The 22,054-nt window shown below is 33.6% G+C and overlaps 2 protein-coding genes across 2 annotated transcripts; one reads left to right on the top strand and one right to left on the bottom strand.

Moving 5' to 3' along the window:
• The first annotated feature begins 16,969 nt into the window (after window positions 1-16,969).
• On the top strand, window positions 16,970-17,403 carry LOC101894119 (probable insulin-like peptide 3). Its single transcript, XM_005189059.1, has 2 exons — window positions 16,970-17,129; window positions 17,189-17,403. The coding sequence occupies exons 1-2, from the start codon at window positions 16,970-16,972 to the stop codon at window positions 17,401-17,403; spliced, it is 375 nt and encodes a 124-aa protein (XP_005189116.1).
• A 3,656-nt stretch (window positions 17,404-21,059) lies between these two features.
• On the bottom strand, window positions 21,060-21,590 carry LOC131800333 (probable insulin-like peptide 3). Its single transcript, XM_059129675.1, has 2 exons — window positions 21,407-21,590; window positions 21,060-21,342 (listed from the first exon to the last, which is right to left on the bottom strand). The coding sequence occupies exons 1-2, from the start codon at window positions 21,564-21,566 to the stop codon at window positions 21,134-21,136; spliced, it is 369 nt and encodes a 122-aa protein (XP_058985658.1). The 5' UTR covers window positions 21,567-21,590; the 3' UTR covers window positions 21,060-21,133.
• Window positions 21,591-22,054: the final 464 nt, after the last annotated feature.

The following is a 22,054-nucleotide window of genomic DNA, read 5'->3' as shown; positions in this document are numbered from 1 at the left end:
GTTTCAAGGCCATAATTTGTGCCAAAGGTGACCAATTCGGATAAATCTAAACTGATTCTAAAAGTTGATGCCATTTCCGACATTTTTTTGCTTTCATTCAATAAAATTAAAAAAAAAATGTAAAAATTATTGAATTGGTTTCAGTTTTTTATCTCACCCTGTAGGTATAGGGACTATATGATATCGTGTATCTTTAGAGGTATCTTTAGAGGTAAATGTAGCTAAAATCATCAACATACCGAATATAAGGAGGTACCGTTATACGTGGGATATACGATATCATTGACCTATATGGACAATACTCTTCCAGTACTCAGAAGGAACTCCTTGTTTGGATTTTCAGACAGTTTAATTGAAAAAATTGGCTACAATCATCAAAATATCGAACATCGGGGGTAACGTTATATAGGGGCTATACGTTATCGTGGACCGATATAGCACATTTTCGAACTTCACCGGCCGCAGACAGAAGACTTATCTGTGCAAAATTTTAACTTCCTGTCCTTACTCGTTTTGGCTCTAGCGTGTCTACAACAAACGGACAAACGCACGGACAAGACTAAATCGTCTTACGCTAATCAAGAATATATATAATTTCTTAGGTCCTAAATTATTATTTCGATGATATACAAGCGGAATGACGAACTTAAAATACCTTCCATACTTTCTATGGTGGTGCACAGATAACTTGAAATCGGATAAATATATATATGGAAGTTATATCCAAATCTGAACCGATCTCTATGAAATTTGTAAATGTATTTCTGAGCTGTATTTGATAGATATCCCAGGACAAATTCAACAAATCGGATAAACAATATATATTTGAGCTATAGCTATATCTGAACCGATTTCACCAAATTTGACATACTTGTTTCTAGACTCAATTTCATCGTAAGTGCAAGTTCCATCCTATTGGGGCTAATATTACATATTTGGTGCACAATAAAAGGAAATCGGAAAGATATAAATGGGAGCTATATGTAATTTTGACTGATTATCTCCAATTTCAATAGGGTTCGACCTTGGGTCAAACAAAAGAATTGTGCAAAATTTCATCTGTATCGGGCAATAAATGCGACCTGTACTTTGTTTACAAAAATACATGGACAGACGGACGGACATAAATCAACTCAGAATGAGATGCAATGCAGATCATCAGTAGGAACTATGGGTCTATCTCGTTTCCTTTTGCCTGTTACAAACAAATGCACAAAGACATAATACCCTGACCACCTCGTGGTGTAGAGTATAATACATACTGAAAATTTAATGGAAATCGATTCAGATTAAGATATAGCTCCCATATATAATTTTATCCCCTCTAAAATCTACTACACATTCTATACTAATCATAATTGGAATGATTCACTTCTGCCAAACATATATTAGTTAAGCTTTGCTAAATATGCACAGTGAAAAAATTGAAACGCGTTTTTCTCAAATGGCTATGCAGCACTTAAGCATGTTGCAGACGAGATATTGGAATATTTTAATAAGTTTTATGTTTTTTTTTTTTTTTCACTTGCATGTATATGAAAAAACGTATACGTTTGTAAACAATGTTCAAAGTAATTATTAAAACGTTTTCATTCAATCGATGCTTGTATTAGCATTGCCATTGGATATGCAAAAGTGGTACAACTCCGTGGTCGTGTCTGTGTTCGTAACCACGTTCGCGTGTATGTTTGTACAATGTTCACGCAATACGAAAGTGTGAAAGTAGCTCAAGTATGTGAAAATAGCAACGTCGTGAAAACACACACACACACACCCTTGATGTTTGTGTAACAGCCACTTCACATAAAGTGCAACACATGACAATTTTACATTTCAACACTTCCCCATGCATACAACATAGCCAAATCGCAACGGCTGTGAATTTGCTTAAAATTCGAAGGCAATTAAAGTACATTTGGATAATTTCTCCATTTCCCACTGTAGGAAGGTATATTGATATTTCATATTTGAAAAAAAAAAAATGCGTAAAAATTCCTACTGTTTCAATCATTTTCATTGAAATAAATATATTTTCTTTTTAATTATACAATACAACACTATATGTTGGGGGTATTATAAGTTTGATTGGGCCAAAAATTATGTAACACCTCGAAATATTGATTTCCCACATAGGAAAGTATTAATGGATCTTCCTATCTCGCCGAGCTGAGTTGATCTAACTATGTATGTCCGTCCGTATGCCCGTCTATCCGTCTGTCCACGTTAATTTGTAATCACTCTACAGGTCGCAATTATGGCCCGATCTTCACGAAATTTAGAATGTAGGTGGGGTTAAGGTCAGAATAGAACCCTATTTCTTTTGGAGATGATCGCATAATATTTAGGGGCTGAAATGGATTTTGCAGTTGCTCTACAGGTCACAATCATAGACCAATCGAAGTGAAAGTTAGCATGGGGTTAGAGCTTTGGGCTGGGCAGAAGCCTTCCAATTTTGATGGTCATCGGATAATATTTAGTGGTTGAAATAGACCGTAGCATTTGTGTTAAATAAAAGTCAAATTTTCCATTAAACCGCGAATATTTTTAATGCCGGCGAAATCACAAATGGACGAACAGGTCAATTCTGACCGTAACGTAGCTGCCGATGGTAAAAATATCGGATATATATAGCGAAGGGGATGTTGGCTAGAATGCTTATATCTCCAGAATGGCTGGAGCGATTTTGACAAATTTTGTCAATTCAAAATGCCGCTTGGCATAAAAGAATAAAATGTAAAAAAGTTGCATAAAAATATGCCAAAAATGATGCTAATATAGATTTTGTAGTATTGTGTGACATTTTTTTATTTTTTCATATTTTTTATCGCATGCGATTTTTTCAATTTGACTTATAATATTGAAGTATATATTTTGAAATATTTTTCCACCTTACAAAACAGGTTGGGGTTATTATATACAGATTGCAATTATCGTTCGATCCTCACGAAAATTTTCACGAGGGCTAGGCCTATTGTTTTAAAGATGTCAGCAATATATTTAGGGGTTTAAATGGACCAAAAACAGAAACAAATTCCTGATCGCACAATTGAAGCCAATCGACACGTCTGAGAATAGAGATAAGGACAGGGGAGAATTCTAGAATTTTGGATGACCATTGGATTATATTTAGCTGTAAAATAGACCACCACATCTAACAGCACGACGGTGTGCGTAAATATTGGGCAAATGTCCCTGTTCAAAATGCTAAGGGTAATGTCTGGATAATGCTCTATGACATAATTTCAAAGCGAAATCTTCCAAAATGGATGTGGACATAAAGGGGCTTCTAACATATTGTAGTGTTGTAGGGTATCACATGATCGGCCCCGCACGGCTATAGTAGTTCCACGTCTGCATTTAGCCCACATATAACAAATTCAAAAGAAGTAAACCATTTGGAACGAATTTGGAAATTTTCAAAACATAAAGTCCGTTAAAAGTTTGTTACAATCTTAAAATACCAAATATAGTCGTTATATTGGGGTCTATACGACATGGATCTTCATAAGCAATGTTTGTCATAAGCCAGTACCATATTCAAATTCGAAACGTGAAATAAACGGTGAATAATGTCGCTAAAATCATCAAAATACCGTATATAGGAAGGTACCGTTATATCGACCTGGACCAGCATAGACAATTCTTTGTCGCAGGCTGTAGTATCCATTACGAACTTCAAATACGACATCTCAAACAATTTCATTGAGTATTGTACCTAAAATCGTCAAAATACCGAATATAGGGAGTTACTGATATATGGGCCATACGAAGACCTATACCTGCAGTGACAATTTTCTGTCACAGATTGTAGTTCCCATTACGAACTTCAAATATTAAATTTGAAACAATTCCGGTGAATAATGTCGCTACAGTCATTCAAATACCGAACATAGGTAGGTATCGTTATATGGGGGCTATACGAAGACATGGACCTGCATAGACAATTTTCCCTCTTAGGATGTAACATCCATTTGGAACTTCAAATACCAAGTTTGAAACAATTCCGGTGAATAATGGTACATTTACGAACTTAACCTGCCTACTGGCAAAATAAACATGTGTGCCAAATTGTAGTCTTCTATTTTAATTCGTTCGAAAGATAGCGTGATTACAACAGACAGACAGGCAGACGGACATCGCTAAATCGACTTAGAATTTTACGCTGATCAAGAATATATATAGTTTGTTGGGTCTGGACTTGAGTATTTCGAGGAGTTAGAAAGGGAATGACAATGTTAATATACCCTCCATAGTATGGTGGAGGTTATAAAAAAACTACATATAAGGTCCACGATGTCGTATATTCCCTATATAACGGTACCGCACGATATTCGATATTTTGATGATTTTTGCCACATTTTTCAATGGAATTGTCTGAAAATTCACACAATGAATTCCTTCTGAGATGTTACCCTCTAGAAGAGAACTGTTTATATAGGTTCACGATATCGTATAGCCACGATATCAACGATATCGTATAGCCCCCATATTCGCTTTTTGTATAATTTTAGCTAAATGTTTACTGGAATTGTTTCAAATTTCGAGTTTAAAGTTCGTAATGGGTATTACAGCCTAAAAAATTACAACAAGATTGCTTATGCCGGTCCACATCTTCGTATAGCCCCCATATAACGATACCTCATGATATTCGGTATTTTGACGATTTTAAGAACATTATTCACTGCAATTGTTTCAAATGTCGTGTTTGAAGCTCGAAATGGGTACTACAACTATGACAGAAAATTATCTATGTGGGTCCACGACTTCACATAATCCACATATTACGTCATCTCATTTTATTTATTATTTTGATTATATTAGAGATATTTATACACCGGAATTGTTTCAAATTTTGTATTTAAAATTCGTAATGTGCACTACAGCCTATGACAAAAAATTGTATATGCAGCACCACGTCTTCGAATAGCCCCCATATAACGGTTTCTATTTGAGCGATATTTTTTTGATGGATTTTCTTTTTTGGAAATTTTTCGAGATCCTTCGAAATGGTATTAAAAGATCGGCCTGCCGAACTTAGCTGCCAAATATTGTACCAAATATTGTACCTTTTAGTACAGCTTTTACGCATAGAGCACATATTCTAACCATTTCTTCTTATAACAATCCAACTTCCCATATTTGGAGGAGGATATATAAAGCTTGTCATATCGTATGTAACAACTCGAACTGTCCATATAGGTACAAGTTTTGACATAGCACCCGTATACTTGTACCCCCAAAAATTCGGTATTTTGATTATTTGTGCACTTTGCACCGGAATTGGTTCCAATTTGGTACGTGTGGTTCTTAATTGGTGCAACCTCCTATGACAGAAATTTGCCTGTGCAGAATAACATCTTCGCATGTCTCTAGGTGGATTTTTCAACGGAATTATTTCAAACTTTGTGTTTGGAGTAATAGACACCAATTTCTCAGGCAGTTAATTGGCTTTAGATGTAAATGTTTTTGTATATCTCAAACTAACTGTAGTATATATATAAATATATTCTGAATTATAGCTCAATTCGTTAATATAATGACAAAAAGTACCACGTTTTATGCATTTTGATACTGTTAGTACACTTATTCTATACGCCACCAGCGAACATCATTCCAAGTTTCAGAATTCTAGCTCTATCCGTTTGCCCAATACAATTTAAAAATTTCTAGCAGCATTAAGTACTTTACGTACACTTATAGTACACATTTCAAAAAAACTCAACCTTATCGGACCCCTACATACCAATATTAACCCACACGGAACATTTCAAGATTGTAGCTCTAGCCAGGGAACAACTAACACATTGCTACTTATTATATCCTCCACCATAGTATGGAGGGTATATTAAGTTTGTCGTTCCGTTTGTAACACCTCGAAATATACATTTTAGACCACACAAAGTAAATATATTCTTAATTAGCATAAAATTCTATGTCGATCAGTCTGTCGGTCTGCGAAAATCACTCTAGCTTCCGAACGAAATGAAGAAGGTTGATAAACTTTTACTCAAATGTGTATTATGTCTGCAGAACTTTTGGTATTGAAAATGGGTCATGTAGGTCCACGTTTTGATATAGCCCCCATATAATGGTACCTCCCTATTTTCGGTATTTGGTGATTTGAGCGACATTATTCACAGGAAATGTTTTAAATTTGTTGTTTGAAGTTCATAATGGGTACTACAGCCTATGACAGAAAATTGTCTGTGCAAGTCCACGTTTTCGTAATGAATACTCCAGCCTAAGACAAGAAATTGTCTGTGCAGGTCCACGTCTTTGTATAGCCCCTATATATCGGTACCCCCGATATTCAGTATTTCGATGATTTTAGCGACATTATTCACGGGAATTCTTTCAAATTTATTGTTTGAAGTTCGTAATGAATACTACAGCCAAAGACAGAAAAATGTCTGTAACTTTGTCATTCCGTTTGTAACTCCTCGAAATATTCATAATATCAAAAATCCTACAAAGTATATATATTCTGGATCAGCGTGTAATTCTAAGACGATCTAGCAATGTCCGCCTGTCAGTCTGTGTGTTGTATCTTTTAAGCGAATTGAGATATTAGGCTAAAATTTTGCATACATGCATACTTTATCAGTAGGCAGGTTAAGTTCGTAAATGGGCCATGTCGGTCCACGTTTTCGTATAGCACCCAATATTCGGTATTTTGATGATTTCAGCAATATTATTCACCGGAATCCTTTCAAATTTCGTATTTGGAGTTCGTAATGAGTACTAAAGCCTATGACTAAAATTTTTGTATGCAGGTTCAAGTCCTCGTATAGCCCCCATATAACGGTACTTATGTTTGGTATTTTGATGATCTCAGCAACATTATTCTCCGGAATCGTTTCAAATTTGGTATTTGAAGTTCGCAATGAGTACTACAGCCTATGACAGAAATTTTTGTATGCAGGCCCAAGTCCTCGTATAGCCCTTATATAACGGTACCTCCCGATAGTCGGTATTTTGACGATTTCAGCAACATTATTCTCCGGAATCGTTTCAAATTTCGTATTTGAAGTTCGTAATGAGTACTACAGCCTATGACAGAAATTTTTGTATGCAGGCCCAAGTCCTCGTATAGCCCTTATATAACGGTACCTCCCGATAGTCGGTATTTTGACGATTTCAGTAACATTATTTACCGGAATCGTTTCAAATTTCGTACTGTAAGTTCGTAATGGGCACTGCAGCCTATGACAAAAAATTTCGTATGCAGGTCCACGTCTTCGTATAGTCCCCATATAACGGTTTTCTTTTAAGAGGTAGTTTTCGGATTTTTTTTTTTTTTTGAAATTTTTCAATTTCCTTTGAAATGGTGGAAGGTATTAAAAGCTCGGCCCGGCCGAACTCAGCTTCTTTTTTACTTTTTTTTTGAAAATTGCCAAATTCGTTCCAAATGGTGTTGGGTACTTTAAGATCGGTCCGGCCGAACTTTCAGATTTTTTTACTTGTGTTTATATAGAGATAGTGGATGCAAAAGTGGACATGACAATTTTATCTTTCACAAAAAACTTAAATTGGATTACTACGAATATTTAAAAAAAGAATTAACCAATCGATGTAGTCGTTTTCCGATTTCAGGTAAATCAGAAAATGTGGACGTGGTCAAATTTTCTTTCCATAAAATACTAAGTTTATGAAGGTGTTCCAAATATGTCGAGCTGTTTTGAAGTGACGCAATCAGCAACGAACTAATTTTATATTTATAGATATAGATTTGAGTAAAGTAAATCATTCATACGATAATTGTTGTAGAATTCGTACGAGTATTACAGTTTTAGTGCAGTTTCATTTTAAGCCGGTTGAAGCATGTTTATTAGGGCTGTATCTTAATCTGAATCGTATGCCACAAAATTTGATAGAGGAGCTTTTACTCTACCTGTGATGTTTCATAACAAATATCATTGCTATGACTTTTGGGATGGGAACTAATACAATTTGGTCCAATTTTGCAGTCTTAAATCCGCAACTCGCAACTTCTCCGCATGATCCAAAATTTAACCTAATTAAACGAACATTGCATAATTCACAAGGAAATATAAATAGAGCTGGTTTATTCGAAGCTTCATTTTCATATTCTGTTCCACACATATATAAACGGTCCGTTTTAACATCATCAAAAATTTATGCAATCTAAATATATTACTTTAATTACCTTACCCTACTAATGTTTATATATCGCAATAAAGGCATATTTTTTGTTAATTTAGTTCGACATTAAGTTCAAATAAATTTACCATTTCGTGTTAAATGCATTAATTAATAACTTTTAATGAACAAATTTCTACTCATAAACAGTAAAAATTTAAATAAACTTTACTTTGCATTAATGCAAATTAAAAACAAACAAATGATAAAAAAAAAAAAAAATTTTCAATTTCATCGTTTTGGTGTTGTTCATTGCAAAAAATTAACAAATTAACGCCTTTAAAATATGAAACCGCAAAACTACAATTAAAAGCCAAATGCAAAAAGTGCATGTATGCACCACATACAGTGGCTCACAAATGTGTTGTGTGGTGAGACCATAGCAGTAGGATTAATAATATTACTATGGATAATGCGCAGAAATTAAAAAGAAAAACAATTGAAAAAAAGGTTATAAATATTTGAGCTTCCACTGCCTATTACAAGTTAAATTTTGGAGAGAACTCTGAAAAAATTTACAGAAACAATTAGCAAGGGAAGAACTAAAGATGGACGGGACGAGTTTGTGCCGTAATTATACATTTGGTGCATAAAAAGAATAAAATCGGAAGAAGATATAAATGGGTGCTATATTCCAATTTGAACCGATCTAACGTCTTGCACCGAGTATAACTTTTATGGAGTACTTATTACGGCTTTATCAAATCGGATAAAGTATGTTGGTAGCAATATCCTTACCGATTTTAACCAAATATGAACTACTTGTTTGCTGTATAAAAATACAAATCGGAAACGAGTTAATGCACTTTTAGCAGAGTTCGATCATGGGCCAAAAAATGTCTCAGTCAGCTAATAAATTATTTTATTACAAAAAAATATGAACAGAGAGACAGACAGCGAATAGAAGGACATGTATAAGTCAGTTTAGAATGTGATCAATGCACATCACCAAAAGAAACTATGGCGCTATTTTACAGATAAAAGCAGGATAAAAATATGGTCAACCGGAGCCGTACTGGGTTACTTCTGCGTAAAATTTTAAGACGATCCGTCTGTCTGTTGTAATCATGCTAGACTAAAAACAAATTAAAACTATTATTCGGTATTTTGATGATATTAGCCACATTTTAATGGAATTATCTGAACTTCTACACAAGAAGTTATTTACCGCCTGGAAGAGATTTTCCAATATAGGTCCACCGTATCGTATCTTCATTTTCCTTTTTTGGTTTGTAGATGAATATTTTTTTAGTTAAATTTTTTATTGTTCACCTTAAATTGCTTGTTAATCGTTATTATGCCTCTTTTGATTTATTATACCCTACACCACAAGGTGGTCAGTGTATTATGTCTTTGTGCATTTGTTTGTAACAGGCAATAGGAAACGAGTTAGATCCATAGTTCCTTTTGATGATCTGCATAGAATCACATTCTTAGTCGATTTATGCATGTCCGTCCGTCTGTCTGTCCGTCCTTCCGTATGTCCATGTCTTTTTCTAAACAAACTACAGGTCGCATTTATTGCCCGATTCTGATGAAATTTTGCACAAATAATTTCTTTGGCCCAAGGACGAACCTTATTGAAATTGGAGATAATCGGTCAAAATTTAGCTATAGCTCCCATATATATTATCGTCAAATTTGCCTTATATTGTGCACCAAACGTGTAATATCAGCCCAAATAGTATGGAAATAGATTTTGCACGTACGAGCAGATTGGACCTGAAAATAGGTATGCCAAATTTGATAGAAATCGGTTCTGATATAGATATAGCTCCCATATATATATTTTTCATCTGATTTGTTCTTTTTGTCCCCCGCTGCCGTAATATACATTCTGTAACAAAGATATTTCGGGAAATATATCAAATATAACTCAGAAATACCCTTGCTAAATTTTATCGATATCGGTTAATATTTGGATATAGCTCCCATATTTATCTTCGTCCGATTTGCATTTTATTGTGCACCAAACATGTATCATTAGTCGAAATGGAATGGAATTTGGTACTTACGACCAAATTGAGTCTAGAAACCAGTATGTCAAATTAGGTGGAAATCGATTCAGAAATAGCTATGGTCCCATTTTTCCATTTTGACTTACTTTTTTCTAATGTACATTTGTAGTGTTTTTTATATTTTATTTTTGAATTCGAATATTAATACCAATTTATTTAATTGACTTGATTTCTTGAGAACTGAAATTGATGGCTGGTGTAGTACCGATTTATGTGGTGGCAAAACGGAATAGATGATACCGAAATAATTTAATGCGGTCACACCAAAGTTAAAAGATAATTACTTTTTCAAAATCGTTAAAAAAATCACGAAAAAAGAGATCTCACTGCAACAATTCTCAAAACGGGAAAATATCGAAAAAAAATTTCCAATGGAATTGAATTTTAAAATAAAAGTACATTCTATTGACAAACTTTGTAAGGATCTTTAAACAGTTGCTGTAAAAAAATCAGCGAACAAATTGAAGATTTTTTCAATTTGTTATTCTTCTTTTGTCATTTTTTTCAATTTGTAATATCATATTGAATTCAGTGGATTTTTTGTGAACAAAATAAAGAATAATTCTTCACTTTATACAATTTTTCACCGAAAAAATGAAATAAGTGCGAAATACGATGGTAACTGACATCTACCTTTCAACTCCAGAGCCTACATCGTGCTTCAGCGCAGACATTTAAACAAACAAAAATGACCGAAAAAGAGTAATGGGGCTTATTTCAAAGCGTGGCACTACTTCTTTCATGTGACAATAATGCGTCCAATGAGAGCTCAAAATGCAAAAATTTTTGGGAGTACAATCAGTAAAATACCAAATATAAAGGGTGCAAAATAGTAGAGCGAATGGGACATTTAGTAAGAAAAGGATTTCTATCCTTCCAAAAATTCTTCCTGAACATTTAAGATACCTTAAATCGCTTTTGCAGGTCATGATATCGATCATAAATTATCATCGTATGATTTAAGCCATTTTTGGAGTCTTTGCCACTTTCTTCTATTTTTGGCCCTCATTTGGCATCTTTGTTTCTAAGGGGGTAGAGAACCTCTTCGCATAAAATTTTCGGAGTAGGGCCCATATTGGTCTTGACGACTAAAAAATTGTATTTATGCTACCTGGGGTAAGGAACCATCGTACAGATAATTGCCACATATAAATATATTCATGTAAAGTCCCCACATTGGAGTATCCTCAAGTCCACTTTCACATCTAATGTGTGGCCAGAAAAGAAAAATTTGTATTCTATTGAATTTGTAACCCCCAAGAGAATATTGGTTGGGAACGTAGATTTGGGATATACATCTGTATGAAATAAATTGTGAAAACATGAACAAATTGCAAATATAAGAAAGTAGCACGGGACCGAATATGATGAAAAATATGGACTTTATGGGGTCTCCAATTTACAATTTAAATGACAAATAAAATTAGTTCTAATATTACGGTAATGGGTGTAAAATAGTAATTATATTTGACTATTCTGAAATCAGTCTGACCTGCTATATTTTCGATTTGGTCTCTATTTGTCATCTTGGATTATAAGGGGTGAAGAAAGTTTTCAATGTAGGTCGATGTTTCGCATTTTACCATATTTCAAAGGATTTGGCTAAAAATGTGTATTTGGTGGTGAAAATCTTACACAAAAATTTCAACATATCTACAAATTTTAGAATTTTCTACATGTAATAGTACCCCCTCAAGTCCACCTTTTGGCAGACAAACAGACCGACATGGTTAGGGAGACTTATGAGGACTCTAATGCACAATCTGAGGTGCTAATGGGTTTAAAAAAGTAATTAACTTTGCCTATTCTTAAATCAATTAGCCCTAAATTATGAGTTGTACAAGTACAGTAAATTCCAAACTACTGCTCATTTGACGAAAAAATAAAAACTAATCGACCAGTACGTGAACATTTATAACATTCATATCTTTGAAATATTATGCTTTGACAAATATGCATAATAGACAAAAACTACGAGCCTGCAACGCGGACGGGGCCAGCTAGTATATATATATATATATATATATATATATATATATATATATATATATATATATATATATATATGTATATATGTATATATATATATATATATATATATATATATATATATATATATCTATATCTATAAAAGAGGAAAATGTTTGTACGTTTGTTTGTTTGTTTGTAATTTATGGACTCGAAAACTGCTGAATAGATTTTTCTGAAAATTTCCATATATACTGCAACATCGCCTGAAAGTAACATAGGCTATATACATTTTTGAATTTCCACTTGGAACTGGAGATATAGCATCAGAATCGGAGGTACCTCCCAAAAATTTAGATTTTATATGCACATATCTATTGATTGGTTGAAGATACAGTCTCCAAATTTGGAATACGTAACGGAATTTGGAACATAAATAAGTTTGTCAAAATATATTGTAATCGGTTCAGATTTAGATATAGTTCCCATATATATTTTCGACCGATTTCGTTCATTTGATGCCTCAAACACAATATGAATGTTCGATTCCAATGAAATTTGGAATGTGTGACGGGATTTAATCCGAAAATAAATTTGTCAAATTATATTGAAATCGGTTCAGATTTGGATATAGCTCCCATATATATTTTCGGGCCGATTTCAAGCATTTGATGCACCAAACACGCTATGTATACCCAATTTCAATGAAATTTGAAACGTGTGATAGATTTTATCTAAAAAATTGATTTCCCAAATTATATTGAAATCGGTTCAGATTTGGATTTAGCTCCCATATACATTTTCGGCCGATTTCATGTATTTGGTGGACCAAACACGATATGTATTTCCAATTGTAATGACATTTAAAATAAGTAACGGAATTGGGAGCCAAAATGAATTTGTCAAATTAAATTGAAATCGGTTCAGATTTGGATATAGCTCCCATATATATTTTCGACCGATTTCATGTATTTGATGCACCAAACACGCTATGTATCTCTAATTTCAATGAAATTTGGAATGTGTAGCGGAAATTAAAACAAATATACATTTGTCAAATTATATTAAAATCGGTTCAGATTTGGATATAGCTCTCATATATATTTTCGACCGATTTCATGTACTTTATGCACCATACACGATATGTATGTTCGATTCCAAAGAAATTTGGAATATGTAACGGGATTTTGATTAGAAAATAAATTAGTCAAATTATATTAAAATCGGTTCAGATTTGGATATAGCTCCAAATATATATTCTCCGCCGATTTCACATATTTGATGCACAAAACACGATACGTATTTCCGATTCCAACGAAATTCGGCATGAGTGGCTAAATTTGGTACAAAATAAATTTGAAAATTATATACAAATACGCTCAGATGTGATTATAGCTCCCATATATATACTCAGCCGATTTCACATATTTGATGCACCCAAAGCGAGAAAGACAAAATCTGGCACAAGCAAAAATTGCCAAATTATATTGAAATCAGTTGAGGTTTGGATATAGCTTACATATATATTTCGGCAGATTTCATACATATTATGCACCAAACACGATATATATGACCGATTCCAATGAAATTCAGAATGTGTGGCGGAATTTGGTTATAATAATAAATGTGATGATGTCGAAATTAGTTAAGATTTGGATATAGCTCCCATATATATTCTCGGCCGATTTCACATATTTGACGCACCAATTTCAATGAAATATTAAAGGTGTGGCGGAGTTTGGTGTAAAAGTAATTTTTTTTAAATTATATTTAAATCGGATCAGATTGGGATATGATTTTAATAAGAACCATTGACCCACAACGCCTTAGGCTAACACTAAAAAAGAACACAACAATTTATTTGAAATACGCTTATTACGGCGAAGTATGTTGCTATCTCGAATTCACTAATTGCAATAGAAATGCCACTCTACTTAAAAAAAAAAAAACAGTTTCCTGCAGGCTTGGTATTTGCTATGAAATAAATAAATCCAAAGGACAAACCCTTCGTGTATGCATGTCATGTTACTGCCTTTGTAATGATTTTGTTTATTAACGCATTAAATTAGTGCAATATTTTTTTTAATTTTTTTAAATTTGTTTTTCTTTATCCAACATATATTGGTAAATAAAATTTTGAATGCATATAAAATCAAAAGGGGTAGCGAAGCGCACCGGGTTCAGCTAGTATATATATATATATATATATATAATATATATATATATATATATATATATATATATATATATATATATATATATATACATATATATATATATATATATATATATATATATATATATATATATATATATATATATATCTATAATATATATATATATATATATATATATATATATATATATATATTCGATTTCAAGTTACTTGTGCACCAAATGGGTAATACAAGCCCGAATTAAATATGCACAAATGCCTCGGCAATTTTAGTAGAAATCGTTTCAGAGGAGGATATTACTCTCATGTATTAGCCTTTGGCCTTTAAATTATTACTATAATCATAGTTGGTATGATTTAATTCTTACAAATTCCCCATAAAAACTTTCATTTGTTATGTCAAACTCTAGTCGAAACAAAGTCGGCCCCGTCCGACTTTAAGGCTTTCTTTACTGGTTTTTATTATTGAATGCACTTTTATGCAAATTTCGGTATTTCATTTTTGAACAAGCGTAAATTGTTGTCCATTTATAAATTTTCTTTTCAGAACTATAGTAGCTCGAAGAAGGATCTTGTAACAAATAAGTAATCGATCATTTTTGAATTTTTTATGTCACAATTGTGGAATCGGGTAACACATGGATCTCTCAGTGATTATGTAGTCTCTACCCAACTCATATGCATAACTGTAAATTTTAAATTATAATCCTCAACAAAATTAATTTTAATAATTGTATTTGAAACTAGATGTTTAAAAAATTGCATCCCCTATTTTTATTGAGCCACTGCACAAGGTGCGAGTAACAGTTTTTTTGTATTCCTCATTTCCTATTGTGGTCTTTGGTTGACATTGGTATTTATTTTCCACATCGGTGATTTCAGGTACATATGCATGTGTGCCTTAAAGTTCGTTCACAAAAACGTGTTCATTATGGAAACACAAAATTAATTATTACTTGGAAAAAAAAAATAATAATATTATGTCCGACTGAAACCGACTCTTTTTATAAACTGTTCGATGAAAAATAAGTTTGTTTTTTTTTCGAAAAAATCGTGGGGCAAAAGAAAAATACAACTGGTACCGTGATATGTTGGCTATAGGCAGACGAAAACATATAAAACAATTAAAAAAGCGGACCGGTCGAACTTTGAATACCCTTCACCATTTGGAAAGAATTTGGCAATTCTCAAAAAATAAAATCTGCTAAAAATTCTATTAAAATCTTAAAAATACCGAATGTAACTGTTATATTAGGACTTATACGACGACATGGACCTGCATAGGTAACTTTTGTCATAAGCCATTGGAATATTCAAATGCGAAATTTAAAAAATCAGTAAATAATATCGCTAAAATCATCAAAATTCCGAATATCGGGAGGTACCCTCATATGGGAGGCTATACGAAGACGTGGACCTGAACATACAATTTTCTGTCTTAGGCTGTAGTATTCACTACGAACTTCAAACACCAAATTTGAAAAAATTCCGGTGAATAATGTCGCTAAAATCATCAAAATACCTAATATCGGGAGGAACCTTTATATGGGAAGACGTGAATCTGCACAGACAATTTTCTGTCTTAGGCTGTAGAATTCATTACGAACATCATATACCAAATCATCAAAATACCGAATAAAGGGAGGTACCATGGGGGTTATAAAACGTGGACCTGCACAGATAATTTTCTCTCTTAGGCTGTAGTATCCATTTCGAACTTCAAATACCAAATTTGAAACAATTCTGGTAAATAATGTCGCTAAATTTATCAAAATACCGAATTACGGGGGTCCGTTATATGGGGGCTATATGCAGACGTGGACCTACATGGCCCATTTTCTGTTTTATGCTGTAATTGTGAACTTTAAATATTAATTTTTACATTTTACATTTCTACATGGCCCATTTTCAATACCAAAGTCCGCAGGCATAATAAACATTTTAGTACAATTTTATCAACCTAATTCATTTCGTTCGGAAGCTAGAGTGATTTCCACAGACGGCCGCAGACTGATAAATCGACATAGAATTTTATGCTGATTAAGAATATATATACTTTGTGAGGACTAAAATGTATATTTCGAGGTGTTACAAACGGAATGGCAAACTTAATATACCCTCCATAATATGGTGGAGGGTATAAAAATATCGAATAACGGGAATATGTGGCTGTAGGAAAACGTGAAGTCATATAGACAATTGTCTGCCAGAACTGAAACTAATCGTTATATTGTGGCCCAATTTCGTCCCAAAATTTATTTCTATGAAGCACATTTTTGATAATTGAGGGTAGATTCGTTCTACATTCCACACAGATATATATATTTTCTGCAAATCCAAAACATTTGCATACACACCATCTTTGCGTTGCCATTGGGTGCTTGTGTACGAAGGTACATGCGTTAACAATTGATATTTAAAATACGTCATAGTTACATACGGCCATAATATGTACATATTTTAAGAAACATCAGTATCACTGTCGTCATCAAATTAATAATAGACAAGGAGTATAGGACTAAACCACACCGATTTTCAATTATTTTCACTATAAATATTCAAAACAAAATTACTTGAGAACTCATTTGTCAATTGCTTGGTCTAGAGCTAAGAGCTAACAGAGCTAAGAGCAAACTTTTCCAAAAAAATGAAACTTTTAGGGGCTCTCGTATTTCTGGGTCTTTGTTTTGAAATTCAATCGGCAGCGACTCGTTTCTGTGGTCAAAATTTGGTACAAATACTGGAAGCCGTTTGTGTGGATGGCTTCAATGGCATGGACATTAGTAAGAAATCCATACACAAACCATGTAAGTAAAATATGAAAACGTAATAGGATAAGAAAGTAGTAACTTTAATTTCAATGCAGCCCACCACGGACTTGCGGATTTATATGAATTGAAAGAAATCGACAATGAAGAACACAACAATGGCATTTCCAATTCTCTCATCAATGACATGTTGTACAATGGAGAATTGAATGGATTGGCTAAAACACGCAGACAAAGACACCTACATGGTGTTTACGACGAATGCTGTCGAAAAGGCTGTACTTTAAATGAACTTGCCGGCTACTGTCTTTAAGAGAATAATGATGAGCATAGAAGTATTGTAAAGCATTTTGTAATGTTGACAATTTGGATAATAAATCAAGAATAAAATATGATTAGATGCATAACTTCTCTAACTTCTCCATGTAAAATATACAAAAATGGAATGTAGCCATTCAAGAGGCCACCCGTACTGCGTACGCCCTATACGGGAACGTGGACCTGCATATCCAATAATTTAACACAAATACCAATTTTGAGAAAATAAAACGCTCAATATCGGGAGATACAGTCATATGGGGCGATATTTAAAACGTAGGTCTTCATAGAAAATTATTTTTTAGGCAGGGTGGGAACTCAAAATTCCAACTTTGAGAAAAATCTCTTGAAAATACCGAATATCGGGGGTTACCTCATGTTATACGAAAACATGGAAATGCATTAATAACTATATACCAAAGAACTCTGACTACCATCTTTAAGAAAATTCCGTTGACAAATGTGTGACCTGCATAGACAATGCTAAATTCCGAACATCGAAAGGTGGACTGTACCACAATTTGGATAAACAGTTCATTCCAAAGGATGATTTTTGCACGCTGGGAACACAAACTAGAAATTCGTTTTAAAAATATGACTAAAATCCCAAAAATACCTTAAATTGGGTCGTACCGTTATTTGGGATAAAAGTTCTACGGACCAAAAAAAAGTTCGTAATGGATATTACAGCCTACAGCAAAAAAACTCGCATGCAGGTCCAAGTCTTCGTATAGCCCCCATATAGAGGTACCTCCCGTTAATTTGTATTTTGATGATCTTAGCGAAACTATTCACCGGAATTGTTTCAAATTTGGCATTTAAAGTTCGTAATGAATACTACAGCCTATGACAGAAAATTGTCTGTGCTGGTCCACGTCTTCGTATAGCCCCCACATAACGGTACCTCCATATATTCGGTGTTTTCATGATATTTTTCATCCGAATTGTTTCAAATTGGGTATTTGAAGTTCGTAATGGATATTACAGCCTATGACAGAAAAATGGTTGTGCAGGTCTATGTTTTGGTATAGCCCCCATATAACGGTACCTCCCTACATGCGGTATTTTGATGATTTTAGCTACATTATTTACCGATTTTTTCGAGTTTCGCATTTGAAAATTGTAATGGCCTATGCAAGTCAACGTCGTCGTATAGACCCTAAAATAACAGCTAAATTCGGTATTTTTAAGATCTTAACAGAATTTTTAAGGGACTTTATTTATTTATTTATTTATTTTTTTTTTTTTTTTTGAAAATTCCTTCCAAATGTTGGAGGGTATTCAAAGTTCGACCCGGCCAAACTTACAGTTTTTTTTACTTGTTTGGTTTTCAAAATCTCGAACCCAATGATGGGGAAGTACAAGAAGAAATGATCTGATCTCTAATTTTTATAACAGATCTTTTGTTATTAGAAATAATTGGATGTGTTAACTTTGAAGAGAACCGGATGCCTATTTCGGATTTTATAATCGTTTTGGTTATTCAAAACATTGACCCTTTGTGGGGGAGGTACCAGAAGAAATGGTCCGATGTCCACCATATTTAAAAGCGATCTTGTGTTGGTGGAATTTATTTTAGATGTGTCAAGTCTGATTGGAATCGAATATTAATTTCGCGTTTTATGAGCTTCATGGATATTCAAAATTTTGACCCTTTGTGGGGTAAGTACCAGAAGAAATGTTTACATCTCTAACATTTTTATAACAGAACTTGTGTTGATAGAAATATTTAGATGCCGTGTCCGAATGGAATCGGTTTTAAATTTTGCGTTTTTTGATCTTCATGGATATTCAAAATGTTGACCCTTTGTGGGTTAAATACGAAGAGAACAGGATGCTTACTTCGGTTTTCATGATCGTTTTGGTTATTCAAAACATTGACCCTTGTGGGGGAGGTACCAGAAGCAACGGTCCGATGTCTACCATTTTTAAAAAAAAGATCTTGTGTTGGCGGAAATATTGACATTGTCCATTCTATCGATTATCTTTCCTCTTTCCGTGCATTAAAATATTATTTCGAAAATGTCAACCTTTTTTGGGGGACGTACCAGAAGGAGTGAACCGATATTGCCCACCTCCTCCTCGATCTAAGTTTCACAATAATATTACGATGTACCAAGTTTGGACCAAATCGGATACTCCCTTCGAGAGTTATCGTGCGCATCAGCCAGCCAGAGTGACAGACAGACAGGCGGATTTGGTCCAAAGAGACCTAGGTTCTAAGCTCGTTATTTCCATGAGGCAGGTTTTGGCCGTATCAGCCATATGACTGAGGGTATAATGAAATGCAAGGGATATTTTTGGAAAATATTTGTTCCAAACCTATGATGATTACTCAAAAAGAGGAGCTTATTGCTCAAATACATTATTATGTAGTAGATACGGGGATGTGTCTTAGGGGCATATTCATTCTAGTCAACAGAGTTTCTGATCTGCAGAGACTTTACAGAAAATTGTATTGATGCAGGGTATCAAATGGTCGGCGCCTGTCGACTATAGCCTTTGCTTACTTGTGCAATATGAAGTATTACAAAATGTAAAATTGATAATAGAAAGTTAAATTGAAAATTTTTCATGCAATATAAAAAGTGAAACAAAAAAAAAAAAAAATAAATAAATAATAAAATACATGACAAAATGCAACAAAACTATTCATATGTTCGCGTTTTTTTTTTTGGAGTTTGCCTGTTTTTCCAGTATATAAATTTAGTTATTTAACGCAATTGTTTAAAATTTGGCATTTAAAACTCACAATTGATAGCAGCTTCCGGAGCAGAAAACTGTCTACATATGTTCACGTTTTTGTAGAACTATACCACTTTATGGTATTTTGAAGGATTTACCTACATTTCTTTATATACTCCACTATACATAGTATGGAGGGTATATTAAGTTCGTCATTCCGTTTGTAACTCATCGAAATAATAATTTTAGATCCAACAAAGTATATGTATTCTTGATCAGCGTAAAATTCTAAGACGATTTAGCCCCGTCTGTCCGTCTGTTGTAATCACGCTACAGTCAAAACGAATTAAGATAGGAAGCTAAAATTTTGCGCAGATCTGTCTTTTGCCTTCAGGCAGGTCAAGTTCGAAGATGGGTTATATCAGTCCATGATATCGTATATAACGGTATCCCCCGATATTCGGAATTTTAATGATTTTAGCCACATTTTTCAATGGCATTGTCTGGAATTCTACACAAGGAGTTCCTTGTGAGTACTTTATCCCCTGAAAGAGAATTGTCTATATGGGTCCACGATATCGTATAGCCCCCATATAACGGGGGATATTCGGTATTTTGATTATATTAGTCACATTTTCAATGGAACGGTGCAATAGTGACAAAAAAAGTTTTGCGTATGTAATTCGTTGTTTAATATGGGGTCATTAAACATAAACTCGGTCTAAATTTTTGGGACATCAAAATGTCTCTTCTATCTTCTCTCCTTTTAAAATAATTTCTGAAAAAAAACATGCAGTAAAATTTTATAACACTTCTCCTTTACAGAAATTTTTGTAAAAACAAAAAAAAAATAAACACAATTTTGTAATACTTATTACAAAAATTTCGAATAAAAAGGCACTGATATTACCGACACCGTCTAATAATAACAAGTAAGAAATTGTTTTTCTTTTCGTAGCCCTTTATTTGCTAATTATCAATTAATTGTCAGGATGTCAGAAAATAATTGATTAAACAGATACTTTTGCATTAACATTAACTTATATACAGTATCCCGCAATTTCATTCAAGGTGCAACCTTTTCGACAGCATTCGTCGTAGACTCCATTCAAGTGACGTTGTCTGCGCGACTTTGCCAGACCATTAAATCCCTCACCAGACAACATATCACTGAGTAGGGAACTGGATTTGGGGTGTGGCTCATTGTCTACTTCATTTGGTCCAATTACATCCAACAATCCGTAATTCACTGGAAGCAAAATTATATTATTACATATTATTACACTATTATTATTTTTGTTTCAGTTACTTACTTTGTTTACCGATTGACTTTTTACTCATCTGCATGCCATAGAAACCATCCACACACACTGCATCCAAAATCTGAACCAAATTTTGGCCACAGAAACGAGTTGCTGCCGATTGGCTTTCATAGCAAATGGCCAAAAATACAAGAGCACCTAGAAGTTTCATTGCGGCAACAGAAGTAGTTTCCTTTAGATAGTTTACTTTAGTTAACACACTGCTGCCAAATATGATTGTTAACGATGCTCTATTGATTATTTATAGTTAAATTCATCAAGTTTCCTTATGAACACATACACATGTAACAGGCTGAGGTCGACAGTATTTAAATTAGTAACATGTAATTATGACGTATGTTATCCCAAGGAAACAAATATGTAAATTTGTTTCCCTTAGCCGAAATTTAGAGCACAAAACATAAGTATTTCAAGTCAGCATAATTTTCCTCTGATTATGAAAATCGACATGTACTGTTTGAAGCGGAGAAGACCACTATCGTGTAGGCCAAAATTAAGAATATAATATATAAAGTAATGAAAAACTTTAGGCATTTGAATAAAATAATATCTATAGATACAAAAGAGTAGAAAAATGGAGACTGCCTGACTCATTCATTAATGCACAGGCGAAACATCTAAGGGTAGAATCTTGAAATT

This window comes from Musca domestica, unplaced genomic scaffold, assembly GCF_030504385.1.
Source record: "Musca domestica strain aabys unplaced genomic scaffold, Musca_domestica.polishedcontigs.V.1.1 66, whole genome shotgun sequence".
NCBI lineage: Eukaryota > Metazoa > Arthropoda > Insecta > Diptera > Muscidae > Musca > Musca domestica.
The sequence above is the reverse complement of the archived record's forward strand: the minus strand, read 5'-3'. Positions and strand labels throughout refer to the sequence as shown.